The sequence below is a fragment of the Myxocyprinus asiaticus genome, chromosome 32 (assembly GCF_019703515.2).
Source record: "Myxocyprinus asiaticus isolate MX2 ecotype Aquarium Trade chromosome 32, UBuf_Myxa_2, whole genome shotgun sequence".
NCBI lineage: Eukaryota > Metazoa > Chordata > Actinopteri > Cypriniformes > Catostomidae > Myxocyprinus > Myxocyprinus asiaticus.
In genome coordinates, this window is record NC_059375.1 from 24,177,707 (window position 1) to 24,196,406 (window position 18,700).

General features: G+C 38.6%; 1 protein-coding gene across 1 annotated transcript in view; it reads left to right on the forward strand.

The window, feature by feature from the left end:
- The window catches only part of waca (WW domain containing adaptor with coiled-coil a), a 44,459-nt gene that overhangs the window by 1,675 nt on the left and 24,084 nt on the right, over positions 1-18,700 (forward strand). The window contains exon 4 of the mRNA XM_051666469.1: positions 15,876-15,955. Within this exon, the coding sequence (XP_051522429.1) occupies positions 15,876-15,955 (80 nt within the window). The remainder of the gene's footprint in view (positions 1-15,875; positions 15,956-18,700) is intronic.

The following is an 18,700-nucleotide window of genomic DNA, read 5'->3' on the forward strand; positions in this document are numbered from 1 at the left end:
ACTTCTGAAGTGGTAATTATGAGTACGTCACGTTCAAGTGCTTGTTGTCGGAAAGAACAGGAAACATGGACGACGCCAGGTTCACTCTTACATATTTCTGAGGAACTTTTATTTTGACAGCATAATACCTATTACTCCGTTAGCTTGCAGATTATAATGTCATTTTGGTCAAATACATGCTATTTTCACAGTGTAAAAATGTACAACATGCATCAAATGGTTGCTGATATACATAACAATATGACAGAAACTGCAAGCGTTAACAATTAGCCGTATTTAGAAAAATGAATAAAACCTGTCATTCACTACAGAAACCGTACTCCGCCATGTTGAAAGTTTATGACTCCTATCTTGGAAACTCGGGTATCAAAATTATCTCTGAGTTTCCCAGTCGTAATTATGACTTGAGTGGTCGTTCATGTGCAACTTCCGATTGGGGAAACTCGTATTTATGATAATTCCGATAGCACGTGAAGGTAGCATTAGAACGTTACTGCGCATGTCTGGCCCTGAAGCTGTTCCGGTAGGAGCAACCCAGAACTGTCAAAATAAAATGATTAGTACTGAGTCTAGCTAAAACAGAATGAGCGTTTACTTGAAGTGACTTGTCCAGACTTGTTGATTCTTAGCGTGTCTACGCGAGAGAGGCGATGAGAGTATCGTAGTTAAGATGCTCTCAATTATTTCCTCAGCGGGGAAATCAGGAGTATTGGATCACGCCTGTTATAATCAATAAAGTTGTTAAATGAAGCTGTCTGCGTGTCTCTCCTCTTTCTTCTGGATACAAGCGTCTGCTAAATGACTCAATGACTTGCGGAGCTTCATTCATTATAATGGGAGCGATAGTCACTTTTAGAGCTCTACCTCTCAAACATAACATTTTTTGTCATAAATTTAGTTCACCTACAAAAGATGTGTGCTACGGTTGTTAGTACTGCACATATCAACCCAGCCGTCCCACTTCACTGAAGCGGTTCATTCGTCCATTTGTTGATGCTTTTTCTGAGATCTAAACATTTTAATTTCTGTTATTTCCAGGGAGCATCCATCCACCCAACAGCATGATCCACATTTTAATAATGGCATTTTATGACAATCGCGTTAACGTTAGTAACATTAATCGTGTTAAACTCCCTATGAATGAAGCGCCTCCTGCTGTTGTTTTGAATGAGGGTGCATTCCTTTCAGAAGTGATCATCCCTTTGCCTTATTCCCTTTGAAGAGTTTACCATCCACTGTAAGAGCTTTGAATGGCTAAAAGGTGTGGGGCTCAAAATAAGTCATTAGAACTCACTTTTTTAAAGTAATTTTTATTGGAAATTTGGAAGTTTGATGCGATCTTGCAGCATGACTATCATGATTGTTCTCCCTTCAAAGTGCCCTTCACAGGGTGATTTATCCCGTTTGGAATGCAGTCTGAGTTCGACAATGAGCAGGAAATGTTCAAGGAAAAAAGATATCACTTCCTTAAACTGTCTTGAAATGGTCTATATGATTGATGCCATTATAGACAGGAGAATTTAATGCTATTGTTCACTCATGTTAAGGTTTTGTTCAGAGAGAGGGGTTTTTTTCTTACAAGATTTGGCACAACCATGAGAATGTTTTCATCTTCTCTGCTAGAGACCTTGTTATTTTACCTTTTTACGCCTGAAGATCATTATATCAGTCGAGTAAGGTTTGAAAGAAGAACAAAGCTCGAAGTCACAGACTGAAAAGGTCTTTGAAAAGCAAGTTTGAGGGGGCTTTTATACTAGCACTTTTGCTGCACAACCAGGTTCGTTTGACTAATGTGAAATGTTGTTTTTCGCACTCTGGTGTGCACCCGCGAAAAAGGTGGTCTGGGGTACGGTTTGCTGCTGATATGTACGCAAACATCCTAAATCGCGGAAGTGAACAGCTGTTGATGGCAGTTATTATGGTTTAATGCATTTATCATACCTACTTGTCTGTTAAATAAATCGCCTTTAAAGAACAACTCAGATTCTTTATCTTTGCACATTGAATGCATCCGCGGCAGACAAACGCATGTTTTTAATACTTCACTTAACACTTTGAAGTAGTGATGCACCAAAATGTATTTTTTACCGAAACCGAAATTAAAGTTTTCATTTAGCCGAAAACCGAAAATAAAGTTTAGGTAATTACTGATTGACAATTTATGTGGCAATGTGTTTAAATGAATTTAGTCAATGAATTTAGCTTCTGAGCTTATCAATGAGAGAATTACTAAAAAGATACAGTTCAATGGTGAAAAGTGGATTTTATTTCTCAACACTGCACTTCATAACAGTTTAATTATTTAGGCCTCGTATCAAATAAAACTCAGTACATTAAAATTGATATATTTAGGCCTATCTATTTTAAAATAATTTTCATTTAATAAAATGAATTTGCCTTTATGTTCTATGAATGTCTTTCCACTACCTTGTGAAAAAAGAATACATTGATAATATTTGAAGGCCTTACAAAACAAAACTCAGTTGGGTAAACTCATAGGTATCACTGGCCAATGTTCTACTTCTTCAGGAAAAGTGGCAGGTTCTTCTTCAGAAACAGTAACTTCTCTGCTTTCTCACAGGAGAGGCGGTTCCTTTTCTCATCAATGACATGAGATGCTGCACTAAACAGTCTCTCACTGTCTACGCTTGTGCTAGGGGCAGACAAATATCTGCGTGCCATCCGTGCCAAATGTGGGAAGCGGCCTTGATTTGCACTCCAATACGCAAGAGCGCTATCACTTCTGGGGATGGGGGGTCTGCAATATAGCAATCAAATTGCTGCGCGTTAGCACTCTGAGTCTGTCTGGTATTTGAGTTGCTCTCTTATATGATCTCGTCAAACATGTCACAGCCTTGGTGGTGTGCACACCTCATGCGTTGTATGGGCCTTTTTGAACATCGGAGAAGTCTCTGTGTTGTGCGCACTGTATCCATTATCCTCAGCTGGCAGTCCACTGAGTCCTATGTCTTTGGTCTCCATCAAATCAATTTCAGTTTTGATCATTTCGCGTGCCCACTGCTTTATACCAGAATCAAAATAATGATCTTTGTATCGTGGATCAAATACAGTAGCGATGCAGTACAAGTGTTCGCCTGCTGACAGCCTTCAAGAGTGTGTTTCACCGGGGAGATTTTTCTTTGCCATTGTTGTTTTGGTGAACTCGGTGTGCTGTTCAGGGTGTCGTGTTCTCAGGTGATAAATCAAACTGGCTGTGCTAAAGTTCGTCGGCAACGAGCCGCTTCTCGATATTTCAGCCAAACAAATTTGATATATATTGCTACTTTAGCATCCTTTTTGGTCACTGTGAAGTGCATCCACACTGCAGACATGTTTACCTTTTGTAGTTTAACCACGCTGTGTGCACGAAATGGGTGGAGACGCTGACACTGTCAAAACATGTCATCGGAGAAGCGCTAATTAAACATCACAGTTTCGGTCAATGGTTTAGATCCTCCAAAACTATTTTTTTTTTTTTTGCTGTTTTGGCCAAATGTTTTCTGTTGCCGAAAATTCGGCGCATCCCTACTTTGAAGCTGACGTCTTCTCGAGCTTTTACCTAGGTACAGTGGTAAACGGCTGCCGCTTGTACTCATGTTGATGATGCAGTCCGTGGACTGTGGAATAATTTGAACCCAAATAATATGATGTGAACAGAGTCCAGAGGGGGCAAGGGGAGGGGGAATGAAATGAACGCCGTTTCGGTCCAAGCAATCGAACCAAGTGTGAAAGGCACCCTGAAAGATCTGGTTTTACTCAAACGACTTAGCAATCATTGAAGAGTGATTTAGATGGTTGAGGGATGTTTAGCTGACAATTTTCTCTACTTTTGACTGCTGGTGCAATCCTGTGTACTGTTTTCTTTTACCAATGTAGTAAGTATGGTTTCCTGCAAAATTCTGTTTTCCCGTCAAGCAAGATCCACATAATGGAAAGCAGGAAGTGTAGTTTTTCAATTCTGCTGCTAAAATGTTTTCTTTCTTTTTAGATGTTCAGTGTTAAACTGATAAACTGTCTGCAAATTGTAACATTTAGACACTGATTGAAATACCTTTTAAAAAATCAAGCTTAGACTCTCTGTACACATTATTTTTTAGAAATGTCTGCAGAATTGGAACATCTGTCATTAACAAAGTTCAACACATCCCCTAACCCCCCTTGCATGTTTTAAATATTTTGGCTCATTTAATTATGCTTTAGTCTATCAATAAGAGTGTAGGACTCTCAGCTTTGCTTTACCAACTTTCCTGTTTAAATCCATGCCACAGAATTCTGTAGATTTTCCCCCAAAATCAGCGCAGAGAATATGAAAAAAGTCTGCAGATTTTGTCTGGGACTAGTCATTGAATTTACTTTTAGTAGTTTTGCATTTTTACTAAATGCTGCAGTTGGCTCTTTTCATATTCAACTATGGATGAAATTAGAAGAATGTAGAAGTTAAGTTGAAATGTTACTTGAGGAAAAGAAACTACAGATGAGGCTTAAATCTCATCTACCTGCAGAAACCTCAGACTTGCAACAAGTTTTAGTAGATAGCTTAATGCGTTAAAGCTAAGTTCTTCAGTTTCACAGTTATCAGTATCTTAAAGGAATTATTAAAATTGTGCAAGCATCTCTTGCTATTGAGTTTGGCATAAATGGTTGTTTCCCTTACTCTTCTCACAGTTTGCATTATTGGTACTTGTTTTAATTGTTGAAAATCACATGCTGTAAATCACCAATTGAGTCATTCCTGCCTGATCTTCAGATATAGCCATGACATTCGTATTCCCTGAAGCTTTTGAATGGCAAATTAATATTCAAGGTTTTCTTCTTTACAATTTGCATCTTACCAAACACTACTACTACTATGGAGAAAGGCAAATAAATCTGAATTTAGTATGTTTTGTTATTCTTGTGTAGATTTAAATTTGTCGGTAACAGGAGATGATGCTGCTGAATAGATCCACTATCTTTCAATTAACAAGTGGCAGCGGCCTACATTTAAATTGTGATTCAGACAGTTGTGGGGGCTATATCAAGTGGATACATTGCTTCAAATCTCACTGAAATACAGACTATCCTGTTTTAATATCAATTTAATATTTTAGGCAAGTCTTATCGGGTAGGAGAAGATTATTCTCTGTTTTTTGAATGCAGATTTTCAAAAAGACAGAGTCTTTGTTCTTAGGGCTCAAATTCTATGTTATTATTTTGCTATCTGGCTGTGTGCCGTTATTCAATATTTTCATTATTCATTATATGAATATAAGTGGTATAAATACTTGTATCAACCATTCAGATTTATCAGATCTGCCATTTTGAACAAGTCTTGCATCTAGATAAAGATCCACTTGAAAGGTGGTTAAAAGGATGCTGACATACATTAATAGCATATTTAATTCTTTGGTATTATACTTTTAATGTAGATTACTGTGATAGTGTTTGTTAAGAGCATGAATGCAAACAGCAGCAGGTGACCCATGGCTCCAACTTAAATATGGTAGTGGATGAAATGGAGATTTGGGGGAATTTGCCTGGCAAGTTCCAAATTTCAGCAAATGTCTTGTGGACAGAAGTGTTGATGGAAATTTGAAAGTTTGAATTACTAACCAATAATTTTTATTTTGTATGTTTTTCTATGTATGAACTGCATTTATATCCATGCATTCTACGAAATTGTCCAAAACCTAAAACTTGGCCAAATGGGTGACACCGTTAATTCTTAATTATTTTATTTCTATGTGTAGCTTTGTTAACTTTTGTCATGTATTCCTTGAGCAAACACAAAACATGGTCTTCTGGCTCCTCCACAACCCATTTCAGAGATTCCAAAAACACAGGGTTTATAAGACTGTGTTTATTTTTTACCTGCTTTCTTTACCTACACTTTTATCTAATAAAGCTTTACTTGGATGCTTTATTTGTACTTGCAGCAAGAAATTTTGTCCAGCTTGCAGTTGCAGCTTAGATCAGAAGAGACCATCTATGTAAAGTGACAAACCCTAGTTCTAGTTTTCCGTGCGTCCAAAAGTAATAAATACCAATTATTTCACTGAAATAGCTCAACAAAGTGGAAAACACAGTTTAGCTTGTGTATATCTAGTTTACTTGCTACTGAGTGCCTCAAACAAAACTGAGAAACTTTCAAACATTTAATTCAACTAACCTGTTAAACTTTGGTAAATACAGTGATTTTCTTTCACAAAAGCACTTTGTAGAAGCCCACTACCTTGTAAACCTAACATTGTGTCCAAGTGGACTGGTAAAACCTGTGCACCCTGAATCCCGGACGTTGTGTATTAATTCATGTAATCTGATTGACACTTGCGATTTTTATTTTTTTTATTACTGCCCAGACAACTTAGTTAATTTCCTGGAAACATGAAAACTTAAGTATGTGACAGACAGAAAAGATGACTTTATTAAAAGGGTGCACATGTAGGCTAATATGCATTATAACTAGTTCATTGTATGTCCAGAGAATCATTTTTTTTCCTCACTATTAATGGCTTTTTATTCTTACTTGTTCCTGGCACACATCTGACACATCTTTCTCTTGAGGCACTGAGAAAAGTCTGTGCCCTAATGAGCTTGCTATAGCTAAAATGCTTCGCTAAGAATTGATGGTTAACAGAGTGTGTTTGCAGGGCTGTTCTGATACTTTAGACTTGCTGTCTGAATTTCTTGACCCTTCTTGTATCTTGTAACTTATGTTTTCTACCTGAAGTTTTAGTATTAGATTTATATGAATCACTGAGTTTCTGAACAATTATTGATGTTCTCTTGGTGTGTAATAGATCACCAAAGTGTCATTGCACATACTACTCCTACAGTAATCAAGTGATCTCTGGGTCACACCACAATTGGAAAAAAGATTGTTTATAATTTTAAACCCAGTGTATGTTTGTTTGCCATGAGTAATTTTGTAGGTAATTATTGATTTTTGAGTGTGCTGGATGTATCGTCAAGAGTGTAACTATTATACAGTTGTGCTCAAAAGTTTGCATACCCTTGGAGAATTGGTAATATATGTACCATTTTTAAAGAAAACATGAGTGAGCAGGCAAAACACATTTCTTTTATTTCTTATGGGATTCATATTCAACTGTAGGTTATAACAGAATGGCACAATCATAAAACAAATGACCCCTGTTCAAAAGTCTGCATACCCTTAGTTCTTAATACTGTGTATTGCCCCCTTTAGCATCAATGACAGCGTGCAGTCTTTTGTAATAGTTGTCTATGAGGCCCCAAATTTTTGCAGGTGGTATAGCTGCCCATTTGTCTTGGCAAAATGCCTCCAGGTCATGCAAAATCTTTTGTCGTCTTGCATGAACCGCACGTTTGAGATCTCCCCAGAGTGGCTCGACGATATTAAGGTCAGGAGACTGTGATGGCCACTCCAGAACCTTCACCTTTTTCTGCTGTAACCACTGGAGGGTCAACTTGGCCTTGTGCTTAGGGTCATTGTCGTGCTGGAAAGTCCAAGAGTGTCCCATGCGCAGCTTTTGTGCAGAAGAATGCAAATTGTCTTCCAGTATTTTCTGATAACATGCTGCATTCATCTTGCCATCAATTTTCACAAGATTCCCCATGCCTTTAGAGCTCACATACCCCCAAAACATCAGTGAGCCACCACCATGCTTCACAGTGGGGATGGTATTCTTTTCACTATAGGCCTTGTTGACCCCTCTCCAAACATTGCGCTTATGGTTGTGACCATAAAGCTCTATTTTGGTCTCGTCACTCCAAATTACAGTGTGCCAGAAGCTGTGAGGCGTGTCAAGGTGTTTTCGGGCATATTGTAACCGGGCTTTTTTGTGGCATTGGTGCAGTAAAGGCTTCTTTCTGGCAACTCAACCATGCAGCTCATTTTTGTTCAAGTATCGTCGTATTGTGTTCCTTGAAACAACCACATCGTTTTTTTCCAGAGCAGCCTGTATTTCTCTTTAGGTTACCTGTGGGTTTTTGTTTGTATCCCGAACAGTTCTTCTGGCAGTTGTGGCTGAAATCTTTCTTGGTCTACCTGACCTTGGCTTGGTATCAAGAGACCCTGAATTTTCCACTTTTTAATAAGTGATTGAACTGTACTGACAGGCATTTTCAAGGCTTTGGATATCTTTTTATATCCTTTTCCATCTTTATAAAGTTCCATTACCTTGTTATGCAGGTCTTTTGACAGTTCTTTTCTGCTCCCCATGGCTCACTATCTAGCCTGCTCAGTGCATCCACGTGAGAGCTAACAAACTCATTGACTATTTATACATGGGCACTAATTGCCATTTAAAAAGCCACAGGTGTGGGGAAATGAACATTTAATTGCCATTTAAACCTGTGTGTGTCACCTTGTGTGTCTGTAACAAGGCCAAACATTCAAGGGTATGTAAACTTTTTTTGTAATTAACATTTTTATTGATTCATGTGCATATGACAGTGAAAAAAAAACTCAACACATATATAATGAATCAACATTTTACATTTAAACCCTACTAATACAATCCCACCCTGACCCCTAACGAACACCCCTGTGGTCCCACATAACGCACACACAATCCAAAAAAATAAAATAAATATATATATACACACACATACATACATACACAGATACACATACATACACTTACATAAAATAAAATATGTATATTATATATATACACAAATAAATAAAATAATAAACATACATGATAAAACTACACTCTCCACATCCCCTCCCCGAGATTCCCCCTGAAAAACTAAATATTTGCCCCATTTTTTTAGCAAATAAGTCCCTCAACCCCAGCCTTCTACTTACCGCCTCTTCAAATGCAGCTACCCTCCCCATTTCCACACACCACTCCGAAAAAGAGGGTGCTCCATTTGACTTCCAACCCCTTAAAATTACTTGCCTGCCGATCATGAGACTGGTCTTAACCCAGTTTTTTATATGATTGTCCCCTAAATGCATGACCGCTCCATCACCCAAAATACAGAGTCTGGGACAAAGCAAAACCTGAGTGTTCAAAACGTCGCACAAATACCTCTGAACCCTCAACCAAAACTCCTGGATCTTAACACACCCCCAAAAGACATGGGTAGTGTCTCCAACTTCTGACTGGCATCGCCAGCAAGTGTCTTTAAGACCAAGCCTATATAATCTAGAGGGGGTCCAATAAAATCTTAAATTGCATAAGGCGAACCCTTGCATCTCTAGATACAGACTTAACATTTTTAAGAATCTTAGTCCACACTCCATCCTCCAATACCAAATTCAAATCTTTTTCCCATACTCTCTTGAGAGAAGTCAAGGCTCCATCCCCCAGACTCTGAATTAGTAGTGAGTAATACACTGATGCTTCATGGCCTTTTCCAAAAGCAGCAATCACCTCTCCCAAAGCACCTGCCGCTTTAGGGGGGTGCGTGCCACTCCCAAAAATAGTGCAGAGTAGGTGGTGAAGCTGTAAATACTTATAAAACTGAGATCTGGGAATGCCAAAATGTTGAACCAAATTTTCAAAAGATCTCAATACTCCACCCTCATATAGGTCACCAAGTGCATTAACCCCCTCACAATCCAATCTGACCAACAAAAAGGGGACTTATTAATACATAGTTTAGGGTTCTGCCATATGCTCGAGGCAACATTTAAATAAATATCAGAATTAAACACTCTGGACACTTTTGTCCATATCGAGTGCAAATGCAAAATAACGGTATGCGACTTAACCTCTCCGGCTAGTTTAATCGAAAGGCTATGCAGTGGCGAGATAGGGGCAAGAACTTCCTTTTCAATACAAAACCAGGGAGGGGCCCTCTCAGGTGGAAGCGACCAATGAGCCAAATGTCTAAGACCGAACGCATAATAATAAAACAAAATCTTGGGTAGGCCTAGCCCTCCTCTGTCAGTTGGCCTATGTAACTTATTGAAATTTAACCTGGGGCGCTTACCATTACAAATAAAGGACTTTGCTATGCTATCAAATTGCTTGAAATAAGAGAGGGGGACATCTACAGGGAGAGACTGAAGCAGGTAGTTGAATTTTGGAATACAATTCATTTTAATAACATTAACCTTCCCAATCATCGATAAATGTAATGAAGCCCACCTGCTGACATCGCTCGAAAAACTTTTTATTAAAGGGTCAAAATTAACTCTAACTAAATCAGACAAATTTGCTGGGAATAAAATCCCCAAATACTTAATGCCCTGTTTGGGCCACTGGAAGGCGCCCGGCTGGAAAGCTGTTTCTGGGCAGTACGCTGTCAGCGCCAAAGCTTCGGATTTAGACCAATTGACTTTGTATCCTGAGAACTTGGAAAAGGAATTAATAATTCTGTGGAGGCAAGGCATAGATCTAGTAGGTTCAGAGACAAATGATAAAATATCATCTGCGTAAAGCAGAAGCTTATGCGCCACACCTCCCGCTGTCACCCCTGGAAAATCATCTTCCTTATCGCAGCTGCTAATGGTTCCAGGGCAAGACAGAACAATAACGGGGAAAGAGGGCAACCCTGTCGAGTGCCCCTATCCAGAGTAAAATAATCTGAAATCCATTTGTTTGTACCACTGCTACAGGGTGTCTATAAAGTAACTTAATCCAACCAATAAATGTACTCCCGAACCCATACATTTCCAAAATCTTAAAAAGATAATCCCATTCTACCATATCAAACGCCTTTTCAGCGTCAAGTGAGATGGCAGCGACCGGAGATTGTTCATTCGCCACTGACGACATGATATTGATGAGACGCCTGATGCTATCAGAAGAGCTACGGCCCCAAATAAATCCCACCTGATCTATATGTATAGGAGATGTCATAACCTTACTTAATCGGTTAGCCAAAATTTTTGACAATATTTTTACATCTAGTTGGATCAGGGAGATTGGACGGTAACTTTTACACTCACTTGGATCTTTGTCCTTTTTAAGAATCAGACTGATCCGGGCTTGTGTCATGGTTGGAGGAAGTTTTCCCTTCTTTAATGATTCAGTATAAACTTCTAACAAAAGTGGGGCCAATTCTGTAGCATAGGATCTAAAAAATTCAGCGGCAAAACCATCTGGCCCCGGAGCCTTGCCAGTAGGTAGGGACTTAATTACCTCATCAAGCTCCTCCAAGGTTATCTCAGAATCAAGAGTTTTTTTGCTCAGTCGTCAGTTTAGGAAGATCTAATGGTTCCACAAAGTTTCTAATATCTTCATCAGTAGATGAAGACGTGGAACTATAAAGATCAATATAGAACACTTTAAAGGCATTATTAATATCAATGGCTGAGGTAAATATTTCACCACCAGCAGATTTCACTGAGGGAATGGTAGAAAAAGACTCTCTCTGCTTTATATATCTAGCCAAAAGCTTCCCTGCTTTGTCCCCTGACTCAAAGTATGACTGTCTTGCCCTGAATAACCAAAACTCCACTTTCCGTGACAAAATAGTATTATATCTATATTTCAATCGGGTTAATTCTCTGAGGCCATCAGATGACATTCGGCGCTTCAGCTCTGCCTCGGCACTTTTAATATTTCCTTCCAACTCCACAAGTTCTCGTGCTTTGGATTTTTTGATGAATGAGGCCAAGATTTTTACACATCCTGTGAAGCGTCAGTGTTGCTCTAGGGGGTTTACACACTTTTGCTTCACTGTGATCAAGGACTGAGTCCATCAAAAGATTAAAGTCTCCTCCCAATATTATATCATGAGGGTTACCAGCGGTTTGCAACATCCCTTCAAGATCTATAAAAAAGCCTTGATCATCAACGTTAGGTGCGTAAATATTAGCCAAAATCAGACTTTGCCCTTGAATTTCAGCTAAAACAATAATGACTCTTCCTAATTTATCTTTAATCTGTTTGAGACATTTGAATTGTAAATGTTTATTAATCAATGTAATGACTCCCTTGCTCTTACTTGAGCCAACACTAAAGAAAACATGTCCACCCCATATCTTCCCAAATTTTTCAGCTTCCTGCGGGGAGAGATGTGTTTCTTGAAGAAACACTATATCATATTTCTTACGTTTAAGAAAAGTAATAACCTTCCTTCTTTTTATGGGGTGCCCCAACCCATTTACATTCCATGTGGAGAGAGACAACTTATTCATATTAACATTTGACATATTGATATAATAAAAAATAAAAAAATTGTGTGTGAAAAACAAAATTATGAAGACCACATTCCCCATTAGTGAAACAATCAACCCCCGAACATCCCCCGGAACAAAACAAATAGAAAAAAGAAAAACGTGCGCATTAACCCCGCGCATGACAGCGCCAACCGGCGACAATCCCTTTAAACTCAAAGTCCATGAACGCACACGAGTCCCCACGACAACTTTGCCATCGGATTGCTCAATTTTGCCTCACAAATTTGTGAGGCAATATTACAATAACAGAAAATACTTTGTGAAATAAACCCAGTTAATAGGAAGAATGAACACAAAGAATGTGTAGATTCATTCACAGAACTGTCTCAAGGATGTGATCTTCCACAAAACAAATTCCTGCTGATATAAAACCGTTCAGATTCCTCGGACAGACAAACGAATGTTCCGTGAGCCGGCTGTGATGAGTTCAGCGGATGACGTAATCATTCAAATGCCCCGTAAAAAAATAAAAATAAAATAAAACTCAACCTCCAGCCAGCAGGAGGAATAAGCACGAAGAACGAACAGATTAATCCACAGCTGTTCCAAATGAGAGTTATTCAGCAGAACATGCTCCAGCCGCTAGGCGGAACCAGTACAAAAAGAAACAAAACCGGCATCCCGGTTCCCCGGATGGTCGAGTCATTTCACTCGGAGGCTGCATAAAAGTATGTACCATGACTTACATAATCCGTCAGCTTTATAAAAGACATCCTTTGTGTGAGCATGTAAATATTTTGCGGTCATCTGTAGTGTCCACTCTCAAACTGGCCGGGAACTTCAATGCAAATGTAATCTTCCATCAGTGCAAAAGTTTCTTTAAGGAAAAGTGTTATTCACAAAACAAGCTCCAGCCGCACGGCGGAGCCAATGCAAAAAACCCAAAATTTCACCCAGCTTCCTCAAGGGTTATGTACAGCGAGTCAGGCCCACTCACATGAGAAACATCCAATGGTTTACTCAGTCATTGATTCTATAAAAGACATTGCCGGATTTGGACATGTGAATACTTTGCGACCGTTTTTCGTTTCTATTCTCAGTTTGGCAGGAAACATCAGAGCAAACGAGATCTTTTTTTGATGTAAGAGTTTCTTACATTCCTTGAACTGATCGCGTTTCTCTCTTCGAACTCGCAAAGTCTGGGAACAAGAAAACATTATGGTTCTTCCAAGAAAGCTTCCCTTTGCTCCTCGCCTGGCGCAACACAAGATCTTTATCGGATGATCTCAGAAATCTGGCCAGAATCGATCTGGGACTATCTCCCTCAGCAGATCTGTGAGCTGGGACTCTGTGAGCTCGCTCGATTTCCAGCTTGTGGCCTGTTATGTCGAGCAGACTCGGGAAGAGCTCGTCCAGGAATTTCACCATATCTCTGCCCTCCTCATGCTCAGGAATTCCAACAATTCAAACGTTATTCCTGCGGTTTCTATTTTCAAGATCTTCAAGCTTTTCAAGGAGATGTTCCAAATCAACTTTGGTCGCGGGCGGATTAGCGGATAATTCCCTCTCCGAAGATTCCAGAAAATCGATTTGTTTTTCAACATCAGACACTCTTGTACCTAACTCAGAGAATTTTATTTCCGTCGCCGTGATCGATCGACGTATTACAGCGAGATCCTCCAAGTCAGCAAGAATCTTTGTCAACATCATCGACATGTTGGACAACTGACGCTGGATCTCCTCTCTCACCGCGCCATCCAAATCGAGTCCCCGGTCTGTAGGCCTGTCGGGGCTTTCATCCTGAACAAGTAAGTGTCTTTTAATATCTCCAGAGCCCGAGGATTTTGACTTCTTTGCCATGTTTTGCAACAAAGGACAAATGTGTAACTGGGTGTATCAAATTTCACCAGATAATAACATGAGAATAATCAAAAATTCGGCAAAGTGCGCAGAGCTCGTCGCTCACACGTCTGCTCCTTGCATGGCGTCCATTTTCTCGGGTATGTAAACTTTTGATCAGGGCCATTTGGGTGATTTCTGTTATTATGATTTAAAAAGGAGCCAAACAACTATGTGATGATAAATGGCTTCATATGCTCACTATCCTTCAATAAAAGACATATTTTCAATATCAATGCCAAAATTTCACAATTTCTGCCAGGGTATGCAAACTTTTGAGTACAACTGTAAAATCATTATGCTGATCTTCATCTCTCCCCAGCTCTGCTGATTATTAGGTTTTTCATCAAAATGAGTAATATCACAGAACTCCTCTAATTTGTCTGAGAACACCCATTTCTTTTGGTTTATCTGTAAAATTATGCTATTTCAGTTTGATCTTTTGTTGATGCATAATAAAGAACTGACCATAGTAGATAATTAAAAATGTCTTGAAGATTACTAGACCCTAAGGCCATTTGCAAGAAACCCCTCATGGGGATCGCACACTGGACGTGTCTGGCGGATGACATGGTGTGTTCTAAAATTCGAAACAATTATCTTCTATGAAGGTACGCTCTGCACCTGTCGGCGGTGTCAAGCTACGATTCCGGAGGCTGCTAAAATTTCTGCTGTGCCACGGAGCGCAACTCACATAGTTTTCCATTAAATTCCAACCTAATCATTATTAAAGGACATAGATTATTTACTCTAGCCATCACTGGATGATATATTTTGTGTATGTATCTTTCATATATCCTACACATGTATTTTCAGTTACAATTGTCTTTTTGTGGTTTAACAGCTTAAATGAAACCTATTCAAGGCTACATACAGAGAAATTGCATAACAAACATCGCTGTTAGTTGGTGCAGTTACACCAGTTTCATTCACTAACCTGCAAACTCCTCAACGTCACTTTGTTCATTCTTGAAGACGTGCAAAAACCTTAGTAACTTTTGTGTGTATGGTGATTAGATTCACAACTTTGGACTGCCACCTGCACTGCATCAACGCATCCTAAGAAGGCCTTTAGCTACGAAAACTCTTAGTGACAATAACCTTACTCTTTAAAAACATCTAATGGTTTTCTTGCAACCAGATGACCAAGTCAAATCAGTGCTACAAATAATTTCTGATTTGTTTTCTCAATGTTGCAATGTGACTCTTACCATATGACTGTGATGTATATTGATACTCATATGAAAATCATGCAACATGAAGACATTAGGGATGTGCGGAACGAATAATTTCACTGTTTAAATGAAAATTTTGAAGTTGACTAGTCTAAAAAAGAAACCAATCTTCAGAAAACAGTCAAAAAACATTGTATGCAACCCATTTAAAATACTATTCCAAATCTGACGCTAAACTCCACTGAAAAGAGGCATTTATCTGCGACGTGATCATCTTGCATTATGATCATTGTACATTAAATATGAGTGAGAGAGGGAAGAAACATGAGCCTGAGGTGAAATGAAACTTTGTATCTGCTCCAGATATCCTTTTTCTTAATTCTCTTTAAAATATGAAACATTTATATGACAGTAATTTAAGCGCAGCCTTATATTAACAGACTAGTATTAACTGATTAGTAACTCCAGTATCGACTAGCAGCATCAGAACTGTCTCACACATCCGTAGAAGACATTCCAGCGTCGTTTTTGAGTGGTTGTATTTCTCATCATTTTGATAAGGGAGTTGGTGCAAATGTTAATGGCACCTACTGTAATGAATGGGTGTTGTTGAATTGAGGGCAGTGATAACTGAAATGCAATATTGGATAGTAAGGATTATAGCAGAAGCATATATACATTCATGTGTGCTAACCAGCTTTGAGTAAGAACCTGGTGTATGATTTCTGATTTCCCATTCAATCTTTGTTTTCTTTCAGGGACCAATATATCCCCTCAAGAGAACTCTCATAATCACAGCTCCAACTCTCATTCAAACCCCAACAAATCATCAGACACCGTAAGTAGGCTACTTCTACATCTTGTTGCCCTCTCACTTGTCTGTGTCTTGAAAGAATCAGCTATCATCATACAGGAAGGCTGTCTTGATATTCTGCAATAATTGCAACTGTAGCCTTGAAGAAAGGTTGCTTTTTTTAAGATGGAAAGGAAAATTTTTTGACATTAGGTCAATATTTGTCACAAGTAATCTGATTTGTTTTGATGATACTGTAATAGACATTTATATATGTTGAGTAAATGTTTTATTGAAAGTAATAACTCTTTATGCTCTGATTTTATCAGACAAGCATAAAAAAAAAAAATAGATGACATCAAAAAGTAATTTAGTACCACTGAAGTCAAAATAGAAAACATCTTTACTGTTAGATTTAAACTATTTTAGACTTTGAGTGGTAGGGTATTTTGTGGGCCATTATTTGGATCTAACAAAATGATCCCTGGCAGAAACTCTGCTTTTACTGTCAAATGTGTTGTGTAGCAACCCTCCTGTGTGCAGACCATCTGTCCCTTTTCTGTTGATGATATCAACTATTATGGGAGATGCTAGGCACAGCTTACCTTCACCAAAGTAGAAAAAGGAGATTTGATGCTTTTGGCTTTTCTTTTCAGCAATTAAAACATTGATTTAGAGTTTGAAACTTTGAAGATGTCAAAATGATTAAGATGAACATTGAATGTAATTTGAATTCTGTGAAATGGAGATTCTAAAAATAAAATCCACTAGATGTTTAACTAATGATGCAGTAAAGCATCATTTGTTTGACCATCAATAAAGCCAAATTGGATTGCATTCAGTGTCTAAAATCTCTGAACTGGCTGCCAAAACCATAGTCATATGGTCAGTATGTTTATGAATTTATGAACATGTTTATGACTTTATGAATGAACCAGATAAATGTGCTTCAAGGTCTGTTAATGCATCTTAGATAAGTGTGTTGTCATCATAAAATTGACATTTCAGTATTGAAATGACATAGAAACCAAATCTTTATCTCTGTCCTTGTGCCACCGTTAGTTCTAAATTGCCTCTCATTCTGTATGTTATGGGGTCACTTGCTGTGTAATATCTCCACCACAGTGTGAAGCTGTTGAGATGCTCCACCTGCTTTATAAACTCCTTTATCAAAACCACTTCATCTACTCGATTACCTTTCCCAAGACTTTATGCTTAGTATTAAACCTTGTAATTAAAGTGAGGACTTGTTGTGAGCTTTTGGTGGAGGTGAATATATGGCTGGGCGATAAAACGATCTCTATTTATCGTGATAAATAAAATCCACGATAATGATGATAAGCTTTCGAGTAATTTTCTATATTTAGCCTGTGTTCTACATCTAGACGATCAGGTGTGTATCGCTTAAATCACAAGCAGTTCGGCTTTCTCAGACTGTATGAAGTTGCTAACGTTAGCTGCCTTGCCAGAGATTAGGCTACACAGTCCGGACCCTGGATTGATTCCATCCAAGACAGCAAGACATCATGACAACGGTTCCACCACTTTAATGAAAATATAAAAATGGTCTTTTCAGACTTTTACATTTTCTCAATTTTCCATCAGGGGATACCCCTGAACCCCTATACAGTATCATTCCACAGACAGAAGGGCATCTATGCCCCAATACTTAGTATCTGAATACAATGAAATATAAAAATAATTTCAATGTAAAAATTATATGCTGTCATTATGCTTCAAAACGAACTGATGATCTTTTAACATTCATATCCAACTGCACTCAATTGATATATTTAAATATTTTGGTAGAAGAGTCCTCAGACACCTCTGCTTTGGCCGTCTCTGTGCCCCCAATGCAGTTTTGTGTAGACTATTTTGACTTAAGGATTTTTTTTTTCTTCTGCCAACTTGGAAATTTAAAGTACAATGTGCAAATGTGACTGTATATTGTGATAAATATCGACATCGAACGATATGAAAAAGAATATCGTAATAATATTTGTGGCCATATCGTCCAGCCCTAGGTGAAGATAATGAGTTAATAACAAATTCAATATTGTTCTGTTCCTCACACAAAGCTGTTGTATTTTTTTTCCTTTTTGAAGCTTGACAGCCCCTGGTCACTATGAACTGTATGGCAAGAGCTGTGTAATGAATCTTCGATAAATTTTCCTTTTGTATTCCTTGGAAAAATAACAGCATACATGTTTGGAATGATAGGCGATTAACAATTGTAACATTTTTGGGTGAACTATTCCCTTAAATTTGTGGTTTCTTTCAAGGACATCGTGTAGTGTGTAATGTCATAAACCATGTTAATCGTGATTTTGCAATGAACATTGTTTTCTGAGAATTAGAGTATGTGGTATATTTATTTATTTTTTTCTTAACCATTTAATATTGGGTAACTCTCTGGAGTTGTGGACTGAGGCTTTGACAGTCAGACTGCTGGTAGGTGGAAGGAGGATTCAGGCAGATTAAAGAGACATCCTGCAGGGCCGATGCTCCGTGGTCCACCTCATCGGATATTACACACGCTTGCATCAGGATTCACTCTCATCTGTCACTTTCTCTCTAACACCTTGTCTACACCAGATTTGAGCATTGTCGTGTCGCAACACCTAGAGGCTATCTACACTGGACACGTCAAAGCCAATGTTCTAAACCGTTTATTTGTCTTGCTGGCAGGAGTAGCGCCAGTGCGTGCAGGGCAAAATAGAACAGGGCATCCATTTACTGTTGGCATGACAGGGCGCAACGCAACGGATGCATCCAATGAAGACAGCATCA